At 41.4% G+C, this 17,181-nt stretch overlaps 2 protein-coding genes across 4 annotated transcripts in view; both read right to left on the reverse strand.

The window, feature by feature from the left end:
- Positions 1 to 9,996, reverse strand: part of sptb (spectrin, beta, erythrocytic) — a 43,160-nt gene extending 33,164 nt beyond the window's left edge. Inside the window, exons 1-3 of one of the 2 annotated variants that reach the window (XM_044375356.1) lie at positions 9,686 to 9,996; positions 8,056 to 8,140; positions 3,950 to 4,222 (exon numbers count right to left, since the gene is read on the reverse strand). In XM_044375356.1, coding sequence (XP_044231291.1) covers positions 3,950 to 4,109 — 160 coding nt within the window. In that variant the 5' untranslated portion in view covers positions 4,110 to 4,222; positions 8,056 to 8,140; positions 9,686 to 9,996. The remainder of the gene's footprint in view (positions 1 to 3,949; positions 4,223 to 8,055; positions 8,141 to 9,685) is intronic. The other variant, XM_044375355.1, reaches the window with a different exon arrangement.
- Positions 9,997 to 11,191: 1,195 nt separating this feature from the next.
- stard9 (StAR-related lipid transfer (START) domain containing 9) overlaps positions 11,192 to 17,181 on the reverse strand; it is a 45,168-nt gene continuing 39,178 nt past the window's right edge. For both annotated transcript variants that reach the window (XM_044374649.1, XM_044374648.1), the window contains exons 24-32: positions 16,846 to 17,029; positions 16,336 to 16,482; positions 16,028 to 16,127; positions 15,630 to 15,796; positions 15,407 to 15,471; positions 15,034 to 15,236; positions 14,200 to 14,279; positions 13,565 to 13,723; positions 11,192 to 13,476 (exon numbers count right to left, since the gene is read on the reverse strand). In XM_044374649.1, coding sequence (XP_044230584.1) covers positions 13,375 to 13,476; positions 13,565 to 13,723; positions 14,200 to 14,279; positions 15,034 to 15,236; positions 15,407 to 15,471; positions 15,630 to 15,796; positions 16,028 to 16,127; positions 16,336 to 16,482; positions 16,846 to 17,029 — 1,207 coding nt within the window. In that variant the 3' untranslated portion in view covers positions 11,192 to 13,374. The remainder of the gene's footprint in view (positions 13,477 to 13,564; positions 13,724 to 14,199; positions 14,280 to 15,033; positions 15,237 to 15,406; positions 15,472 to 15,629; positions 15,797 to 16,027; positions 16,128 to 16,335; positions 16,483 to 16,845; positions 17,030 to 17,181) is intronic.

Raw genomic sequence — 17,181 nt, forward strand, 5'->3', positions numbered from 1 at the left:
AATGCTTTGTTCTTTGGAACAATTTGTGAAAAGTGAGGGCCATAAGGAGAGTAGACAACAAGCTAAAATGATGAATATGTTTGTTATTTTAAAGAAAATGCAGCATATCAGAGTAAATAACACCAGCTGGAAATGAATGGCTTCAGGGGGAAAAACATCACAACCTTTTTAGGAGTTTGCACTATGAATTATTCAAGGCCAAGTCAGTGAACAATTGGGGCAGAGCCACAGCTTCCTGAAAATAAATAAATTACTACCCAATACATTTAATAAAAAGGGCCAACGCTATGGAAGCTCTGACTTTTTCTGCTGCCGCCTTTTTCCAGTCCTCACAACAGGATGACAAATTAACCTCACACTTGCTCACGCATCACAGCCCAACCTCCCTGCCATCCCTGTCCTGGACTAAACACAAACCCAAGTTGGGGACGGGAGGGGCACGAGTGGAAAAGTGTTAGCTTTCTCATCTGTGAGGTTGTGGGGATGGGCAAAGTCCCTCAAACACACACAGATGCACAAACACCCACAGCTCTTCCATCAGGACCCCTGTACCTTGCAGCTGCCTGAAGCGTCCATCCAGGATGGAGTTGAAACAGATGTTGGAGGTGCTGAAACTCAGCCAGCGTGCTCTCTTCATACTCTTAGCTGAGGAGGAAGAGGAGGAGGTGGAGTGGAGGGCGGGTGGAGGCTTCGGGTGAGAGGGCAGCTGACGTCTTGGGGTGCAGGAAGAGGACGAGGAGGAGGACGAGGAGAAAGGGGAGAGTCTCACGGGGGCCACGGTGAGCGGGATGTGCAGGAGGGTGCCGTTCCTCTCCAGGTGGTGCTCCGGTTCCTGCTTCTTGCTGCTGCTTGCCCTCGCCGTCTTCCTGCTTTCGGATCTCTGGGCCCGGTGGACCGGCGGGGTGCTCCTGCTCCGGCTGCTGCTCATTCCAACCCGCAAAGGGGTCTCTTTCTCGGCCGCAGCATAAGGCCGGCTGGCAGTCTCCTTGGTCCCGCCGCTGCTGCTCCGGATGGCTGTGGTCTCCCTGCTGCCGGCCTTCAGGCTGATCTTGACCTCTCGGAGTCGGGGTTGGCTCACAGGGGCAGCGCGCAGCAGGCACGGGCTGCTCATCTTGACCCCCAAACAACAACAACAACAACAGGCAGCCTGGAGCCGGCAGAGGAGCTTGGCACTCCACGTCTCTCCTCTTCTCTGTCTCTTGGCTCTCTGTCCTCTTTTCCAGATCCCTCTCACGCGTACTCCTGCCCCCTCCCTCCCTCCCTCCCTCTTCTTCTTTCTTTCTAACTCTCTCCTCACTGCTGGTGTGATGATGCTGTGCCTCCACTCTCAGGCGGCACGAGGGCTCAGGCAGCCTTCAGTTCAGCTCAGAGTGGTTTCTCTAGCCCCATCCATGCATACAATATGTTTCAATACATCCATGTGCTCCCAATGAGCCTTGCGAGACTCCCTCCCACAACCCAACACTCCCACACAGTTGTGACATCACTGAATGTGAAAGTGTGCGACTGGCACAGTTGTGATTTCCTACATGAAACTAACCACCTTGAAGGAATCTTTTTTTAGGCTTATGTAAGGCACACTGTAAATGACTGGATATTCATGCGTTCTGTATGTGCTTTGAAGGCAGGCAGGGCGCCTATTTCTGAGTTCACAAGCTGTAAATCGGCAGCAGGTGTCATTCAATGTCTCTCTCATCTCCTGCCTCACTTTCCTCCCTCCTTCTCTCACTCCCTCCCTCTCTCTCTGTCTCTCTCACTCTGACAGGAAACACTGATTGCATTACAGAAACATCAGTACAGCAGCACTCTAACACAATATCACCAACACCCACACAGAAGCCTTCATCACTTAAAGAGACAGCAAGGGACGACAAGAAGAGTTGGGAGAGAGCTGCACGATAAAATGGTTCTGACAGGACACAAGCCATTATGGCCACCCAGAAGTAGAGCTGGTTATCGGACCTCAGTAGGTTTTTGGTACCACCCATGGTGTGTCTGTAGCATTGAGTACCAGAAACTGTCAGGTAACTGAAAACTGGTGTCAAATGTCTGGTCAGATTTGTTATCTTATTCACTTGCTCTTTGATCAGATAGTTCCTGATTTTAGGTTATAAAGCTTTTCATTACCCAATTTTTGATACTATTTCTGAGTGGTGTATTTGTTGCAGGAGCCATTCAATCTATTTGCATTCTGTAACTGTCTCTCTCTTTCACTCTGAGTCACTCTACTTCAAGGATATTACCAAAATTGCCAATTCCGATAAAGAGAGAGACTCTCTCTCTGCTCTCAAAGAATCCGAGCAGCCACGAGGATTCTGCTGGGAGAACTAATCCAACTTAACAAACACTTAGTCAGTTTGACGAGACAAAAGGCCTCGCTCGGAAGGAGGAGTTTGGGGTGGTGGAGAGAGCTGTATGAAGATATGAGAAGAGTAGTTGAGTTATAAAGGCCGTCGTGTACACCTGCACAAATATGACTGGATGGTACTAGTTAGCTGGTAGCCAAGAACTAATGCAATGCTCAGTACAGTAATACAGCTCAGCATTAATTCATAGGAACAATGTACGCACATAGTAGATGAAATGGTAGTAAAGAAAATACATGCACAGATTTCACATAATGTGGAAGACAACATACGACCATGAGGTCAGTGTCAAGATGACATTGTTGAATTTTTTCTTTATTCTTCTGTATTAAAAGCATGTGATGGAAAGAGTCTTCTCATCTTATGGTTTGTTTGGATGCACTGTAATCCGAGTTGCACTTCTGTGGTTGCATTTCTGGCAGTCGCTGCTCAAGGCCCAGAGTGGACGACACATGTGTTAAAAATAATAATGCATCGAATGACTATGTGTAATGTAAAACGTGTCATCATAGTGACAACCCTGCAGAGAGTTATCACTTGATCCGCAGTTCCCCCTCAGCTCCAAAGCGCTTTTTAATGTCCGTCAACTCACTGTTTTGGTTTTACAGCCTGCAACTTTAGTGTTTTGGTTCACTCTCACCGCCCTCATCGGTGACGTTTCCAGAAGGAGCATGCAGGTGTTTTCAGAGAACAGCCCCTACTGAATGCTACTTGCCCAGCACCAAACATTAGACAAAGTTATCAGCCAGCTGGTGAACATTGTGGAGCATTTTGCAGCTAAAGAGACACATATTTTCCTCGGAGACAGGTGGTGAGCAAAGAAAAGTGAATATCGGATCTAATATTCATCAGGTGGACACCAACACAACTCAAAATACATATCAATGACTGACAAACACCCTCACTGTATACAGCTGTTTAGTGCTACCCAGAGGTGCTTTCTCCACAAAGCCTATATCATGTTATACAACCCCATAGCTGACCTCTTCTGTGTCTGAGGCTTTACAGACATGAACATGTACTGACCCTCAACTCCCCTTATCTGTTACGCTTCCTTCCATCGTAGAAACGCTGCTATTTTAAAACCCCAAGCTGGCGGCACACAGGTGGGTCAAAGCTTATGAGCTTAGCCAGAAATGCCAGAGATCTGTGCTATGGCAGGCAGACGGACAAGGCAGCTGTCCAGATCGGTCAGACGGAGAACATTCTGGGAATGCACAAGCGATCCCGGTTACTTGCAGAGGGTGCGGAGCGGTGTCAGGTCTCAGCTGCTGGTGGTGTGTGACACCACGAGAAGCACGCACACACACAAACACACACATACAACAACACCTGCAGAACTCTAGCTGGGTGCTTTGGAGTGAAATCAAGTATCGCCTAGAGTGTGATTTTTGTAATTTTTTTTTGACTAAATTTGAGTGAAGGTCAGCATATCCAAACCTGCCAAAGGTAAACAGAAGCTCACCCATTATAGCTCGACCTCTCTGCCCTTCCCACGCTCTTAAAAAGACACTGTCATCTCAAAAATCTGCCACACAAATGCCTCAGAGAGGACGCAGCCTGCTTACTATGCAGGCACTCACCTGCAAGGGCCTTGATGCGCGAGCGCTCAAACAGCCTGGCAGAGCTGTTGTCATTGTCTAGTTCCTCGTCAGAGAGTTCAAAGCGGGTGTTGATGTGGCTGTACTGCTGCGTGATCTCCACATTGTCAAAGTCTGTGGTGGAGGTCGTGGTGGAAGTCATGGCGGTAGCCAGCGTGGCAAGCGGGTTGGGGGACGGCGGCTGGCGTCCTCAGGTGCTCTGGGTGAAGAGGAAGATGAGCAGATGGGAGGAAATGGCAGGATGAACCTAGAAGTCTGAAACAGAGAGTAAACACACAGATGTGTTATGATTGATTATGATGATTAATTGGGGTTCAGCACTAGGGCTGAAATGATTAATGGATTAGTCGACTGAAAGAAAATGAACCAGCAACTGTTTTGATAAACATCAACTGCTTTAGTAATTTTTTCAGCAAAAAAGGTGAGAAAATTATCTGGTTCCAGCTTCTCAATCGTGAGGATTTGCTGCTTTTCTTCATCGACTTAGACAGTCGTTGTCACACTTTTGTCTGCTTTCCAAAAACAACCAACACTGTCTCCCTGATCACTGAGAAATCTGATTGATCTGACTTTTAGCTGACTGATCACCTGCACTGTTTGCAATCTAGACAATTAGATTTCAATCTTCACCTACAAATAGAAAATAATAAATGACACCACGACACAATTTCACATAATTTGAGCCTTAAAGGTGCAGACATTTTCTCACACTGACTGCTTCAAATAGAAGAGAAATCGTGTGCAACAAAGCTATTCAAGTTTACTAACCTTACTGCTCTGTGATTCTCTATTTAAAAGGATACCGTAGTGTCAGGAGAGAGAATTGATGATAATGAAGCCACGTTTTTCTTGAGGGAGCACTTTCTCACTGCAGTTTAGGTGACTTTGTGTATATTGGTTTTAAGTTTCAGTTTATTTTTTCCAGTGGGAGGGGCTGTACCTGGTACCAGAATTTAATTTAGGAAAAGTATGTGATCACAGATATGGCACAGGTATATTTTTACACAGAAATCGTGCCTACGGTAGCTTCCAAACAAGCTGCTGTGGCGCTCGTGATCTCCATTTTGTGCGTGCCACTTTGCTGAACTGTCACCCTGCAGTGTGCGTCTGTGTATTCTTTGTGTGGAATGGCGGGTGAAGGGTACCCGCTCAGATAGCTCTATCTGGGTGCAGCATAGCTCTCTTATCATGTCTCACAGGGGGGAGGGCAACCTCTCTGTACTGCATAACATGACGAAACCGCCTTCTTTTAAATGATGCAGCTCACGTAGTTTGAACTCTGTGAGTGTGTGTGTGTTTGTGCATCTCCAATGGCGGGTATCGGTGAGAATAAGTGTGTGAGGTGGAGAATCCAACTTGTGTTGTTGGTGCAAAAAGCATAAAAAAAAGAAGAAACATGGCAGAGTGTCCTTACTGTATGTGCCTTAGAGTGCATGCAGTGACTTTGACTATTTGTCACAACATCAGAGATTTATGTGATAACATTAGATCAGTGATATGGCAAACAATCTACATTTTTTTCTACTATATATTTAGGATTTTATGCAATTAACTTTTTTAAAAATAGCCTAATTGAATTTAATGTCTAAACAAGAGGAGTAATGCACTAATTTCATCTATATATGATTAGTATAAAGTAAATAAATGGACAGTTCATCTTTAAGGGAACTTTAACATAAAAAATGTTGGCAAAATAAATAAAAACTGACTCACAGTGGTAGAGGAAGTGTTCAGATCCCTTAATGAGTAAAACTAGCAATAGCAAGTAAAAATATCCCATTACAAATAGAAATTCTCTACTTGACTCAAGTAAAAGTACATGCAATGATATGTTTTACTTATAAAATCTTAACCTACAAAGCAACTATAGCTGTCAAATAGATGTAGTGGGGTAAAAACTACTATATTTGTCTCTGAAAGTAATTGAAGTATCTCGAAATTGCACCAAAGTACAGGGCTTGAGTACTTTCCACTTCTCCTGACATAAATTCACCACGTGACCATGGAGGATGTTTCAGAGAAGAGGCCCTCGATGATGTACAATGATGGCATCCTACAGGTCTCCCTCCTCCTGCTGCTCAGTATCAGTCCTCTGCAGAGGGCTCTTATCAGCTTGGGGATGCTCCACCCACCACTGGGGATCCCCTTATCACCTCACACACAACCTGGACAGGACTACTGCACAACACACTCTTTACACACTGTACAAACCCATATCCACAGACTGCCAGCCATCCTGCACTGTACTGTATACAAAACCCATAAGACTCTAATCGTGTCTGAGGACCGACTGACTGCTCAACTTAGCAGCCAAACACAAACCGCAGCAAATTGTGTGAGTGAGCTGGGACTTGTAGTGGGAACTTGTATACAACGATACGACAGCGAGCTGTATTTAGAGCTCTATGAAGGCAAGTGACCTCCTGCTTATAGACAGTCCTGTGACAGAAAGGTCACAAGTTAACCGCCTGCCACAGCAAGTGTGCGCCTGTCAATAGAAAGATGTCCTCTTGTGGTGTCCTTGAGCAAGAGACAGAACTCCTACATAATTGCTTACTTACAATAGGTCACCCAAGGCACAATACAAACTGCAAACTCAATGAGATGCAATCACTGGGATGAAGTACTGAGTGAGGGTAACAGTGGGCTAAAAAAAACCCAGCTGTGCACTATTGTACATGAGTGAGGTATTTCTTAGAAGAATTTTGGCTGATGACTGGCTCGATTTACTGTAACTAAAATCTCGGTGCAGATGCAAAGCTCTAAAAAGAGTAAAGAATCATTACTGAAAAGTGAGGCAATTTATGTTGCTGTTGTATCTTCTTTTACAATAACTTTTTACAATTTCCATTAAAGTGACAACTAACTAGTGTTTTTTTTTTTTTACGATTTTAAAATTGCGATGCATTTCATCTTTAAAATTTAAAATTTTTAAAAAGTGACAATATCCATTGCAAGTTCCCAGAAAATGTCCAACTAATAGTCCAAACCCAAACATATGCTACTTAAAAAAAAAAACAGCAAATCGTTACTTTTAAGCATTTTTCCATCATAAATTACTTAAAGGATTGAAAAATTGCAATGAATTTCTAGGAATTGTCCAATTGGTTAACAACTAATTGTTTTAATACTAGTTTACATTTGTCTGAATTTGCCAAAGCTACCACTGACACATAAATGATGTACAGTAACTGTATGATCAGTCATATTATCAGCGTTACCATTGAGAGGTACTGGACATAATTCTGATATCAGGTTGATACCGAAGACACATTCTTAAGCTATTATTGGCCTCTACTGATAAGACAAATTATGTTATATTTTGGCACCGCTTGTTCTTTCTGTCACCTGTAGAGGATAAAATCCTCACTTCATGGTCCAATAAATACAACATTTTCCTGGCAGCATGTTATGAACTGATTACCGAGAGGCACTGGGTAATTTCTCAAAAGTAGAGAAATGTCAAGAAGGATGATAAAAAAATGCCAGCTGGAGTTTCTCCACATATTCAAGTAATGCTTGACCTCAGGGAAGGGGAAAAAAAAACAAAAAAACAAAAAACAGCCGCATTACATTTCTTTTTTGCTGGAAATTACAATAATGCAATATGAGTTTTCGATTTCTGTGGATGCAGCGTTGCACATAATTGCTTTTGCAGCACTTGTAAAAGTGGTTAAAAGGTGTGAATGAGATTTTTATATGTATGTTTTGCTGAGTTAGGATATACAGTAATGAAGGAAATTCTCTGAAGCCACAAAACAATACCTTGTTTCTAATGTGTGAAAACTTTTTTCTGCTGCTTGTGATTTTAATTGACTGCAACCATTTCTCTTGTGTGTTGTTACAGCAAAACTACACCGTAAACAAGTATTTACAATGTAAACATCAAATCAGCACCTGAGATTAATAATAACACCAGGAACCTTTCCCCCCAGCTGCACATTACGTAAACTTCCATGTTGACGCCTGCACTCTGAGGAGCACAACACATTAGCTGGCAAGGAGTGAGCACATTATTCTGAGTAGCACCGAGTCAGATGGAAAGGATGAAATAGGAGATGGGTGTGGTCGAGACGTGTGTGACCTACAGTGTGTGTATGAAACTGTAGCAGCAGCAGCAGCAACTGGGAGAAGTGAGGAGAAGTGAAGCCTGTGGTCCAGCAGAGAGTAAATCTGAGACATAAACACAAAGTGGAAAGAGATCAATATGGAGGGTGGAGAGGAGGAGGAGGAGGAGGCTGGTAACTGCGCTGTGCGACCATCAAAGTCTGCAGCTTTCTCCTCAAACTGCCAATATCAACATCAAGCTAATTATCACTCATGAATTTGAACAAGATGTAAGAAAATAACAAGCGTAACAAAACTCTGTTTAGCATAATCCATACTGCGCCATCATGTAAACAAGCTCTGAGGTGGGCAGAGAAAAAAAAAAAAAACACTGTTGTGGTCAATATTGTTTTGACTGGAACAATACTGCGCCTGATCTTGCGAGAGGTCATAAGGAATCGATAGTAAACTATTCCTGGAGTGTGTTTACACAAAAGTCCCTGCTGGTCCAGACATGGCGACACACTCACACTTGTCCTTTTAAGGGGAATGAGGGAGAAACTTTTGTACAGGGAACAGATCATTTCAAAGGCCATGACACTGTTTTTGTTCAAGGACGTTTTATGTCTTCTTAGCTGCTGTAAGACAGAGAGAATATATAATAGTGAACCTGGGCTTCGGTTAACACCAGTGGAGGAATGTAACAAAGTAGATTTACTCAAGTACTGTACTGAAGCACAAGTTTGAAGTACTTTACTTGAGTATTCATACTACTTTGTAGGCTACTTCTGCTGCACTACATTTCAGTGGGGTGGAAATATTGTACTTTGTAATCTACTACTTATTTATTTGACAGTTTGAGTTACATTACAGATTCAGATTTATCATACAAAACATGATTATCAAATAAAATGATGCATTGTTACAGAATAATACTTAAAATTAGCTCCACCCAAACTACAACACTCAACTTTAACAGAAAAATTACATTTATTCATGAATGCATCAGTAATAACAATAATTCAGCTGTGTAATATAGGTCTATAATAACGCTAACAGAGGTATTTTTCAGAATTATTAGTACTTTTAATACTTTAAACTTCTTCTACTTCTTATTAATAATTCTACTTCATAATACATAAATTACATTTTCAATGCCGGATTTTTACTTGTTATAGCGCATTTTCATATTACAATACTGCTTGTATAAATACTTACTGCTGGTGGATTATAAACAACTTTTAAGGAGCGCACTTTTCCACGCGCAAACACGCACAGTGGCGTCATTGTGCGCAAATGTCACTATCGCGCCTGCTGCGGCCTACTCACTGCACAGTCAGAGATAACAAGAGTGAAAACTCAAGAATTCAAGCAAGATGAAGTTAAATTAAAACAAAGAGCGACCACTTCTAACAGCCGGGGAACATGTCATCATTTAAAATAAATAAATAGTCTGAGATCATTTGAAAACGACGTCATTATTTAACATGGCAGCTTGGTCCAACAGGTGGTTTGGAGGAAACTTTTAACTCCCCCCATTAACAACGGCAAACAATTGTAGTCTACATGGAATGAGGACCATTTAGTGACCGGTGTCAGAAACTATTTGGCCAAAGATCAATAATTTCATTTAACAATGGCGCATTAGCAGCGCCTTAAATTTACACTTACTTGCTTCTGGATGTTGTCCTGTCCCGAAAGTGTTTATGTTGAGCCTTCTCCCTGCCAATAAACCAATTATAATCCCATTGAAGCTGTAGCGGGGTCCTGGTCAGAGCGGAGGGTCTCCACAGCGCGAGGAGGACACGGTCCTGCACGGGGGACGAGGGAAAGGGGCTGTAGGCGCCGCGCGCTCCACGGTCATTCCCGAAAGCCAGCGACTGACCCACCCAGCCGGGTTAAAAATAAAGTGGGCGCATCCAGTACATGATCTGTGCGCGCAGGGGACGCACATTCCTGACAAGAGCTGGTGACTCTAAATGGCAGAGACACTTCTGATCTCCTGAGCACTCCCCCCCCCCCCCTCCTCCCCACCACCACCCCACCCTACTCCACTCCACTGCACCCCGCCCCGACCCTCTAATCGCACACATAACACCCACCCACCCCGCTCACCCACGGAGACCCTTTCAGAAATGTCACCTCCACTGCCGCCTGTGTGTACAGTATGTGCCATTTAGACGCAGAGCAGCGAGGTGCTGGAGACAGATACCCCAACATTACAAAGGATGTTCATCACTTAGTGAAAACACTTGTCAAATATAATGTGACGCACATTGTTAAGATAGAAACTTTTTATACTTGTTTACTTGATTTTAAGCTCGAGGAATTTCTTAAGAGCAACTGTCAGTAACTTAATATGAGAGCAAAAACACCTCTGCTATCAATAAATTGACACTTGTCTAAAAGCAAGTCTTCCATTAAGATGATTTAGGTTAGAAACAACAGGAGGGTCATTTTTTAAAAATACTATAATAAAGTAATAAGATTTTAAATCCCTAACAGATTCAGTAAGAAACAGTTTATATTCTCTATTATTTCAGTTTCTAGAGGTTTTGCAGCAAGATGGAACTTACAGTATATCATCAGTATGTGTCCAATAAACATTTTTAGAAGTTAAATTAAGTGAAGTTAGATTCTGTTTTGAAGTCTTGGACCAATAAAAACAAAATGTTACTAAACTTAAAATTTTACTCATACTTGACATTTTTCAATATCTGACATGACGTCTGGTTTTTGGTACCAATAAAAGAAAAGGGTTATTATAGATTCCCTCAGTCTATGTTTAGGATATAAATACTCAGAATAATATTTTGTCTGATATGGTTTCTCCACCAAAAAAAGTTCAATTATCTAGTTAAAAGTGACATTAATTATTTGAATTATTGTTCAAAGCTAAATATATTTCTTAAAAACTTGTCTGGAGAGGAATTCAATTTCAAGGTGAGCACAGAGAAATGTTCCCTTTTCAGCAGGTGGATGTGAAAACAGCCTTCTAGTGTCAAACTCTGCATATACCTCATTCTGCACAGTGAAAAATGAAATTAATTATAATCAGCAAATTCTGATTAAAATCACAATCTACTGTTGACAAGTTAGATAATGACTTGGTAAGTCTTGTAAGAGGCCTTCACATAAAACATTGATAAACAAATACAAAAATGAGAAAACGACAGCTCATTTAAAAATACGTATTGTATTCATGGCCAAACACATGGCCACATTACATCTTATTAGCGACAGGAAGCAGGGTGTTTATAACAAAATACATTTACAATACATTGTACAAACATAAATAACAATGCTTTTTCACACAATGAAAAACACTTTATAATATATAGATGTACATTTAAAAAAAAAAGAAATCATTACAAAAAAAAGTTGTGACTGCGTTCCTTCACTCTGCGTCTTCAGTATTTTTGTTCCTTTCTCTTTGGTTCCCCCGGCAACGTCTTCAGTCACCACACTGAGCGCTGCAGCTGCAGTGCCAAAAAAGTCCTGAACCTTCAAACTACTGTAAATAATATGGCTTCATATCTGGATACAGCCGACGCAGCTTTGACTGAGAGCAGTCCTGTCTTTGATCAGCTTCTGCATAGTTTCAACACTGTACAAACTAAAAAAATCACCTTTTTTTAATATCAATGCATTAACAGTTTTTTGTGCAAGCAGCTGTAAACAGCATCATGCTTTGCTCGTATAAAAAAAAACAATCACAACTATAAAACACATTCAACAGCATTTCAAAAAGAGGGCAGGAGGAACAAAATAAATACTAGAAACTTCATAAAGTTGGTGAGAACAAAAGCCCTTAAAACCCAGCTTTTGCAGATTTGGGGTACCATATAGTACTACTGGGAAAAAAAATGGAGGTCAGGGGTCTGGATCAGCTACAGAGCATCTTCCCTGGAGCTTGGTTGGTATCTTCAGTATCTTACTCAACATCACTTCAGCAGGCCAAATGCTTCCTGAACCGACGACCTTTGATTGAAAGTTGATCAGCCTACAAGCTCTTAAGACTTGTTATATCCAAAAAGTTCCCAACCTTCCGACTCTTTCTCTCCATGTTTATGTTACAAAACATGTTTTTGGACTACATTTTATGCAGAGAGAGTTAAAATTAGCAGAGCCTGCACTGATAAACACAGTAACTCTGAATTCTTAGCATTCCTTCAATACACCACCTCTACTATCCAACACATAGCTTACATACCTTTGTCCTTTTTTTGCTACTGCGGAAGGACATTTGAAATACATTTTCAATTAAGGTCATTAAGTGGTTAAGATTTGCAGTTCCCAGGTAAATAAGTAGGACAATTCAGGTGTCACGTGGTACATCCTCACTACTACTAACATCCGCTTGCTAAAATGCTCACTATGACGATGCTAACTTGCTGATGTTAAGCAGGTATAAAATGTACAATATCCATAAGCTTAGCGTAACATGTTAGCATGTGAACATTTGCTATATAAATTAAAAGTATCGGACAAATGGAAATTTAGAAGAAGTCTGGATATCAGTAGAAAAGAAACTCACATGCGTTTCAAACACTTTCCCTAGAAAGTGAGCCTCAATCTTACAGCTTTCATTTTACTGTCATATCTGTCAAATCCCGTCATCGTCGAGCCAACGGGGTTAAAACAAAGCATTTAAGTTTTTGCAAAAACTGACTGTTCCGGGGATCTGGCACAGAGTGATGCTGCCTTCTGTATATGGTTTAAATCTCAGCTGTATTGACATGTTCTTGTCACTATAAAACTGGCTACATCTATTATACACAGACAGAAAAGACTGGAGAGGAACACTTGCATAGAAAACATACATAACGTCTAATTAGTGGTATTTCTTTTGAGTGTTATCTTGCTATGCCTCGTTGTCTCTAACATATTTAGCTGTCCAAGTTAGCAAATGGTAGAAATCAGAAGACACCATGTTGCTAACAGGTATTAAGGGAGATAAATAGCTGGTAATTATCAGATTATGAAATATTTATTAAGATATTTCATCATATTGTTGAAAAGATCAAGTTGGGGATCTTGATAACGGGTCATGGCAAGTCATTCCCTTAGACTTCTAACTAATCTTTGGTATAATAGGAGTATGATTGTTAAAAGCATTCACATACACGTACAAAAATACAGTTTCAATATTTTTTTTTTTTAAATACCTTCATACAAAAAAAAAAAAGCTGCTTCAACTTTGTAACTGGAAATCGAGATAACAGTGCTCTTAAAATAGAAAAAGTCAAGTAAAAAATTTTTTAGGTGCAAATTCAAAAAGACAGACTAACTCCACGGTGGAGACAGTTAAGTCTAAGTGCTCACTGCTGATGCGTCTTCGTGTGTGTGTGTCTGCGGATTTACGAAGCGAGGAAAATGTCAAGATCGGCGATGACAGCTGCTTGTCTCCTGGCAACAGTGTTCAAGAGTCGGTGAGGAAAAGATGGAGATCCGAGATCAACCTGGAAAAGATGACGACAGTTAATTCACAAAATAACAAGGCAAAGACCGGCATGTCAACTATGACTCTGTATAGTTGTCATATCTCACCTGCAGAAGGTAGACGACCCTGGTGACTTCCTGTCCACTTCGTCTGACCGGCTGCAGGATCCAGCAACTGGGCATCATCTCCCCTCGGACGGCATCAACACTGGGACGAGGCAGAGACTCCTCGAACACAGACTGCATTGCCAACACGCTCAGGCCACCCTGGGGCAGAGAGAGAGAGAGAGAGAGAGAGAAAAAAAAAACATCAATAAAACAGGCAGTGCAGCCTTTTGATCAGCCGAGAGGCAACTGTTCACTGACACTGATAACCAACAGCTGACTTGCTTTCTTCCACACCCACTGCCCCTGGGTCAGCGTTGTTTACGCTCCCTGTCGTATCTGTGAGGCAGTGCTGAACAGCATGACGAGTTCCTAAATACCTGTTCGCATGTTCTACATTTTGTGGATGAAAAACTCAATGCTGCGCCGCTTGCTCTTAAATTGGTTGTAATTACAAGAGGCAGCACTGTCCTCTCCTGATTTCACGCTACACTAATATGACAGTAAATGGAATTTTCTCCTTCAAACTACATTGCGATTTTGTGTTTGGCTATGCTGCGAATGCTCAATGAACCCTGTACAAGGGCAACTAGCAGTAATCATCAGGACCGGCTGGTTGATTTTGCAGCTGTGCTTACCTGTTTTGATTCGGTGCTAATGCAGCAGAAGTCCCGCGGCTGGCTGAGGTGGCAGGTGGACGGATCTGTTAATATGTAGACTAAACAGAAATACAGAGAGAGAGAGAGAGAATGCGTCAGATGGACAAATATAGTTGATAAAAACTTGTAAATAAAAGGAAAATATGGAAGAACTGAAGCACTGGAACAGAACAATAGTGCTTAAGAAGCTTAGAATGCAGTTTATCTTTCAGTTGCCAGTAAAAAGAGCAAAATTTGATGTATTTGTAACATGATATAATAATAATAATAATAATAATAATAATAATAAAAATCCTATATCAGTGTGAACACAAAATCAAATAGTCAAAATATAACTTTGGTGAGAATAAGAAACATTTGAACAAAGCAGAACATATGAAGATGTACTGTAGGTATTAAATCTAACATACTGCAGGTGTGAGAATGGAGTTGGTCATGCAATACAAGAAGCTTGTCAGTGATGAATGTGACTGTACTGTGCTGTACTATAGATAAGTAATGGATGCAGATGCATAATTTGAAACACATACATTTGCGAGGGTCGGTAAATGCCTTGCAAAAATATAAATAATTTTGCAGAAAAGACAAAAATTATCAACATTTTCTATATTTATATTTTGCAAAAATGCATGTTTTTTGCAAGGTAAACTCTCTTATCTGTATCTCATGAACTAGTATTATCAGAGTAGCTGATTTAATGATAAATATCTACTACGGATTGACTATAAGCATCATTTGGGATTTAAGAAAGTTTGCTTCAAACATGTATTATATGTGACGGAGAATATAGACTAGGCAGGGACGTTAGCTCACCCAGCTGAGTGCTGTCATCTAGTGGTCGTGTCCAGACAGAACGGACTGACTGATTGTACATGTGGCTCTTGGACAGCTGGCAGATAAGGCTCCACAGGCTGTCAAGGGGTCTGTCCAGCTCCCCGGCCCCCATGAAACCATGGACAGACAGGCTGGAAGAGGGCTTATAGTAAGCCTGGATGCCTCGTTCTTCTCCCTGGTATCTGAATAAACATGGACTTAATATATTAGCACATGAATGAGCCGCTTAATCTCATCTAAGAGAGATTAAGCTTGGAGAGAAATCCTGAGAAAGTAGATCCCGTGGTTGGCGATAGTCTCAAGGACAGATCGTGTTTGGATGAGTTTAATAAGGGGAAATGATTAAACTCACTTCCAGCCTGCTGTGGCCTTGCCCGTCATCAGGTTGCTCAAATCCCCAGAGGAAGCAAGTCGCACCTAAGGTGAAAGAAATTTACAATTTGATACAAATGTCTGAAAGTTTAGATTACAAACATGGATAATCGTTGTACAGTCGATGATTACAAGTGCAGTCCAAAGACGTCTTTTCTCACACTTAAAGTTTTTTTTAGAATTAATTCTGAATTGTGTGTCACCTCAGCTAGAGCTCGGCCGAGGAGACTGGATGTGATATCCTGATAAGTTGTGGATATGGAAGAGGAGGAGCCGAAGGAGGCGGTGCGCCGTCGAGTACACGTTGGGGGTGATGGAGATGAGGTCATCACCGGCTCAAATCCGGTGACAGAAGGCTCGAAGCGGACATCTAATAAAACACAAGGAAGTTAACATGGAATTTAGATACAGGGAACCACGTAGAAGCTATTTTCAAAGTTATCTGGAATCATATCTCTTAGTTTCTAATGTCAAAATGAAACCTTTCACTGAACCCAAATAGGTATTTATGCTGAGATGGTATATGGACATTGAAATATTTAACATACTCCTGATGGCTGTTTTGCCAAAGTCTGTTTGTGAAACAAAGTTCAGTCCTTACCCTGGGCAGACAGCCAGGCACCCTGTGTCTTCACACTTTGAGGACCACATATAGGAGGACGTGTCCTGACCTTCAGCCCTTCATCCTGGAACCCTGTAGTCTAAACCAAAACAGTGACATCAATACAGTTAGCCTGTGTGTTGCTCAAAAAGTAAAATCACAACAAATACATGGAGATTTTATCTTTTTGTGAGGTATTTATTGAGTCTAATAGATCTGGAATCGGATCCAGTCATCTTGAATTTCAGTGTATTTATTCTTTATCAATTACTCAAATCCTCTGTAATGTGTAACATCAGTGCACCAACCTGTCCAGTAAGAACTGGTCTGCTGCAATGTGAAAGCTGGACAGTGTTGCCGCTGTTGTACCCAGACGTTGGTCCAGAGGAAAGGCTCAGGCTGGATCCTGTGCACAAGGTGCTGTTGCTGATTCTTGTCCGATGTCTCAGGTCATCCTGTCACACACATAAATGGAGATATCAGGGAGAGTATATGCATTACTGTATAATGTTACAAATAAAACTGTAAGTTCTTAAAAATCTACAAACAAAATATTTTATTAACCGTTCATATTTAATGTTTACATCAATAAACCTATGACAATTTGTGTTTGCAGTTAACTGTTGAGGTTTATTTTAGCCTAATCTAGTAGCAAGTGAGCTGGACAAACTGAAAAATGAAATACTTATATCAAAAATCCCATCCTTTCTATCTGGTGCCTCAAGCAAATTGACTCATGATGATGTCTGATGTCTTTATTGTTGTTTTTGTGACTTATGACAAATCAATTACGTCACTGCAATGACAAACAAACTGACTTTAACTTCCTGAGACAGGGCCTGCTGCTGAAGCCTCCTCTTCTCCTGCTCAGTCCTTTCTCGCAGTCGTTCCCTTGCCTTTGCGATCTCTGTCCTGGCTTCCTCCCGGGCACGGCCATAGTCACGCAACAGCTGCTCAATATCAGACGGGCACTGCCCCTCTCCTCTTGGAGGGTCTGGTATTCTGTCAAATAGATAATTGGGTGAGATCTCAGTCAAGAAATGCAAAACAGCAGCTGCATTTAAACAAATATAATACACATGTTACAGAAGTTTTTCTGATTAATATCTTATGTTGGCATTTTCCATAGAAACCTGAAAAGATTTATGTATTCA

Source organism: Thunnus albacares, chromosome 15 (genome assembly GCF_914725855.1).
Source record: "Thunnus albacares chromosome 15, fThuAlb1.1, whole genome shotgun sequence".
NCBI classification, from domain to species: domain Eukaryota; kingdom Metazoa; phylum Chordata; class Actinopteri; order Scombriformes; family Scombridae; genus Thunnus; species Thunnus albacares.